General features: G+C 57.1%; 1 protein-coding gene across 1 annotated transcript; it reads right to left on the bottom strand.

Moving 5' to 3' along the window:
• Nucleotides 1-1365: 1365 nt before the first annotated feature.
• Nucleotides 1366-3889, bottom strand: LOC119354024 (protein SHORT-ROOT 1). The gene has a single exon (XM_037620731.1). The coding sequence runs from the start codon at nt 3542-3544 to the stop codon at nt 1760-1762; it is 1785 nt and encodes a 594-aa protein (XP_037476628.1). The 5' UTR covers nt 3545-3889; the 3' UTR covers nt 1366-1759.
• Nucleotides 3890-4150: the final 261 nt, after the last annotated feature.

Below are 4150 nucleotides of genomic sequence, written 5' to 3'. Positions count from 1 at the left end.
AAGTGGTTGGTGGATCCTCGTTCCCAGCACTGTAAAACAGAGGCGCATACATACGTTGTTCTGCACTGCCCACATGAAATGTTGCCAGTGAACTGCTGACCAGAGCCCATTTCTGTTGGATTATACTCACTCCATATGATGTTTTCTCTCTCTCTCTCTCTTTGGTTTGATTTGGTTTGCACCACTACTAGTTCTTCCCACGAGTTACGTGCTCTAATCAACGGGCCGGCAATTTAACTTGCTCGTGAAATAAGTAGATTAAAAACTAAGCCCCAACGTAAGTACGTAACCGGCGGGGAGATGTGCACGTCAAGACTGAAACGTCATTCGAAATAATGGAACGGTTCTGCAAGAAGATCAGGAAAAGGCTGAGGGTGCAAACTATGATTTGTCTGGAAACGGCTCTCGACTAATGATATCACCCCATCACCTAATCCTCTGAGATCGACATTCGTCGTGCCTCTCTCTCTTTTATCCTACTCCTCGTCCTGACTTATTTTCATAATTCCACCGAGTGTTGCATCGTCACTCCCCACTACGTTGCAAACCCGTAACTACTCTTGATCTTGTCTTCTACGTAGCACCAAGCTTAACTTATTCAACAGATTCAGTGGTGCGAGGGAACTAATTATCTGTCAACCACAGGCCGGCCCTTTCTTTCCAAAACATGTCAAACGGTCTTACTAGCTTGGGATAGACAGAACAAAAATTTATCCGGCCTCATGGACCAAAGATAATGACACCAAACTTATTATAGCTGATGCTCTGTACCGTTTCACCAGATATTGTCTTCTAGGAAAACAACATATATAGGGCCATTTGTCACTCTCAATCTCCATGAAACCCCAATGATATCATATCAGGTCTATGCAGCAGAACCTGCCTGGACGAGAGAGGTATTTGGCACTAGCTTAATTTCCAGCACTACTCGTAATACCCTATTTTGTATCAGCCGGAGATCTCTCAAAGATCCCTCTGAACATTGACCTAATGCTACTCTTGTGAATCAGGAAAGTAAGTGGCATACATAATCTTTGTTTACGTACTGACGCTGTCCAATATAGTTTTCTTTCGTGTTGCTAACCGAAAACAGGGTAATACTAGGAGAAAAAAGAAGGAAAGGCTTAACGAGATCATTCCTGAAACAAATAGAAACGAGCAAGCACCTACGTATATATGGTCTAGCAAAGCTTTAGTGGTTCATGTTTGATGGCCAAAAGTAGTAGGCCGTGCAAGTGTCTGTCCTAAACTTCCCGTCAAGAAGACAAGAACTGACATCTCAACAAGACAAGGAACATGTAAATCATGCATCGATAATGCAAGAAAGATAGGAGTAGCATGCTAGCTATAGGGGTTCCGGCCGTATGACAGAAGCATGCACGTAAGTTTGCTCCAAAAGGATGCAAGAAGAATTTCTTAACCTTACAAGACGATCGAAACACAAAGGAAAGAGCAAAGAAATTAAGGAAACAAATCAAATCATGGCGTGCGCCAAGAACTTGCGGCGAACGATGATGATAAAAATCGATGCGAGTCTAAGAGCTAAAGCTATGATCACCCACCTCCTCGATCACCTCCAACATACGTACGTGAGCCATCCATTAATGTCTGTCGCCTCCTACGCTTGCTTGCCTGGCGCTGCTTCAAAACCCTACATGCGCGTACGTGCCGTTGATCTGAGGACCCAATGCATGGCATGGATGGATGCATCCAATCCTTGCACGTGTATTGCTGACCTCGCTCCATCCATCTCCACCGATCATGGCCTCCACGCGCTCGCCCACACCAGAGGCTGCTCCTTCCAAGCGAGGAACACGCCGGCTCCGGCCGCCGAGTCATCCGTGCCGGCCTCCCGCATCGACCAGCCCTCCCGGTACCGGCGCAGAAGCGACCGCACGTCGTCGGCTACGTCCTCGCTGAATGGCACCGGTGAGAACCCGGCCGACCGCAACCGCCGCGCCCACGCCGCCGCCGTCTCCCGCCGCTCCATGGACTCCGACGCTGGGCACGAGACCAGGTCAACAATGGCACGCCCTGCTCCCCTCTCCAATGCCAGCCTCTCGTTGCTGGTCTTGGGGAAGCTCTCCTCTAGCGAGTCCATGTAAGCCGAGAAGAACCGTAAGCCCTCGCCGAACACCTTCAAGAATGCTGCCTCCGTGTCGCCGCCTTCGTCGGACGCGTCGGCGTCGGTCGCCACCAGGTCCGCCTCCTCCTCGACCACGGTGACGACCCGAGGTTCGAGGCGGCGGAGGGACGCGGCGAACGCGCCGCGCCGGCGGGCACCGCCCGGCACCACGCCGCGCAGCGAGTTCATGCAGTTGACGGCGATGCCGGTGGTGGCGCCGCCCTCGCGCAGGTCGAGCGAGTCGAGGTCGAGCTCCGCGAGGTCCCCGGAGTGGTGCACGGCGCGGAAGCGGAAGGGGACGCCCATCAGCCGCGCGAACTTCTCCATGCGCTGCCCGATCTCCCGCATCACGCGCTGCACGGCGGACGTCGGAGCCGACGGCGCGGCCGACACGACGGTGGTGATGGACAGGTGCGGCGTGTCGTCCGGGGACCGCGTGGCCAGGGCCTCGAGCAGCGTCGGCCACTGCGTGCAGAAGGTGTTGCTCAGGTCGAGGATGTGAAACCTCTGCGGCTCCGACGACGCGGCCGCGGCCTCCAAGAAAGATTCCAGTATGGCGCCGTTGGCGGCCACGTGCCCGAACGACGACCAGGGGCTGAGCTCCTGGAAGCGCAGCGCGGTGCGGCGCGTGGAGTCGAAGGACGTGTTCCGGTCGGTCGCCGCCGCGAGCGTGCGCAGCGTCCGGGGGCCGGACGCCGTGAGCCGCGCGAAGAGACCCTGCAGGAAGTAGGACGCGAGCTTCTGCTCCACGTCCCCGTACGGCGACGCCAGCTCGTTGAGCATCCACATCAGCTGTTGCACGCGCTGGCTCTCGCGCGTCGCAACCGCGCGCGCGCACTCCATGAGCAGCTGGCTGGCCCACCTCCCGCCGCCGCCTCCCCCCACCGCGGCCGATGACGCTGTGCCCCCGGCGCCGGACGACGAGGCCGGGGACGAGAAGTCGAGGTTGAGGTCCGGCGGGAAAGAGAGGTCGGCCGCCTCGAAGAGCGCGTGGCCCGCCCCGCCAGCCGTGGACGAGGTGGAGAGCGGGGGCGTGGGCGCAGTGGGCGTGGCGGACGACGTGGGCGGATGGGCCGCCCCGCCGTGCGAGTGGAAGTGCTGCCTCGACGAGGAGGAGGAGGAGAAGTCTTCATCCATGTAGAGGTGGTGCTGGTGGGCGTTGCCACCGCATTCTTCTTGGTACGGCTCCAGGTAGTAGGACTGCTGCGGCTGCTGCTGGCTGTAGTAGTACTGCCCGCCGCCGCCGCCGCCGCCGCCGCCGCTGCTGGAGCTGTGGTGGTAGTAGTTGTAGGAGGCGTTGGTCTGGTGGGAGGACGACCTGGAGCCGCTGGAGGTGGTGCTCCTGGAGTTGTACGACGCCGATTGCTGCTGCTGCTGCTCGGAGGCTTGGAGGCTAACCAACCTAAACAGCGTATCCATGTAAGCTACGGCGAGGGGGCAACATGAGGGTTACCGCACCGTGGCGCCGAGGGATTTTAATGGCCGGCGAGGGCGAGCTACGTAGGGATCAGCTGGCCAGCGCGCGCTAGCCTGTGCGCCTATGCGAATTGTTAGTTAGCTAGGCCAGGCTATGCGGTGAGGTGTGGTGTGGCGATGTGTATTCTTTTGAGTGGGAGAAAAGCTGGAGCGCCCCCTGCGCGACGCGCTCGCTTTCCTCCTCCCCGCAGCTCCACTTGTATCTTTTGCGGCGAGATCGATGGTATTCCGCCTCGCTTTTGGCCGGATCGATGAGGAGGCTGGGGAGGGAGAGAGGTGATGTGGTGATATGTGCTTTCGTTCGACCATATTATTGGGGAGATTCTTCTCCCGAGTTTAATCTACCACTGGCCGGGGGGCAGCGCCGGGTGTGGTTCAGTGGATGCGGGTGCCTTTTGCCTTTGCTTTTTCTCAATCTCGATCTTACGGCCTACTTAGCCATAGCGCTTTGCCGTGTTGTTAGGGCTTTCTGTTGGCTTTTGCCAACCAACCCTGCATCAACACACACTGTCACGTTTCGGTTGGGACAATGTACATGCAAAAGGATGC

The sequence above is a fragment of the Triticum dicoccoides genome, chromosome 2A, assembly GCF_002162155.2.
Source record: "Triticum dicoccoides isolate Atlit2015 ecotype Zavitan chromosome 2A, WEW_v2.0, whole genome shotgun sequence".
NCBI lineage: Eukaryota > Viridiplantae > Streptophyta > Magnoliopsida > Poales > Poaceae > Triticum > Triticum dicoccoides.
Note: the sequence above shows the minus strand (reverse complement) of the source record. Positions and strands in the feature narration are given on the sequence as shown.

What these genes read in the sequence shown, in the direction of transcription:
- LOC119354024 (XM_037620731.1), bottom strand. Translation starts at nt 3,544, where the DNA reads ATGGATACGCTGTTTAGGTTGGTTAGCCTCCAAGCCTCCGAGCAGCAG.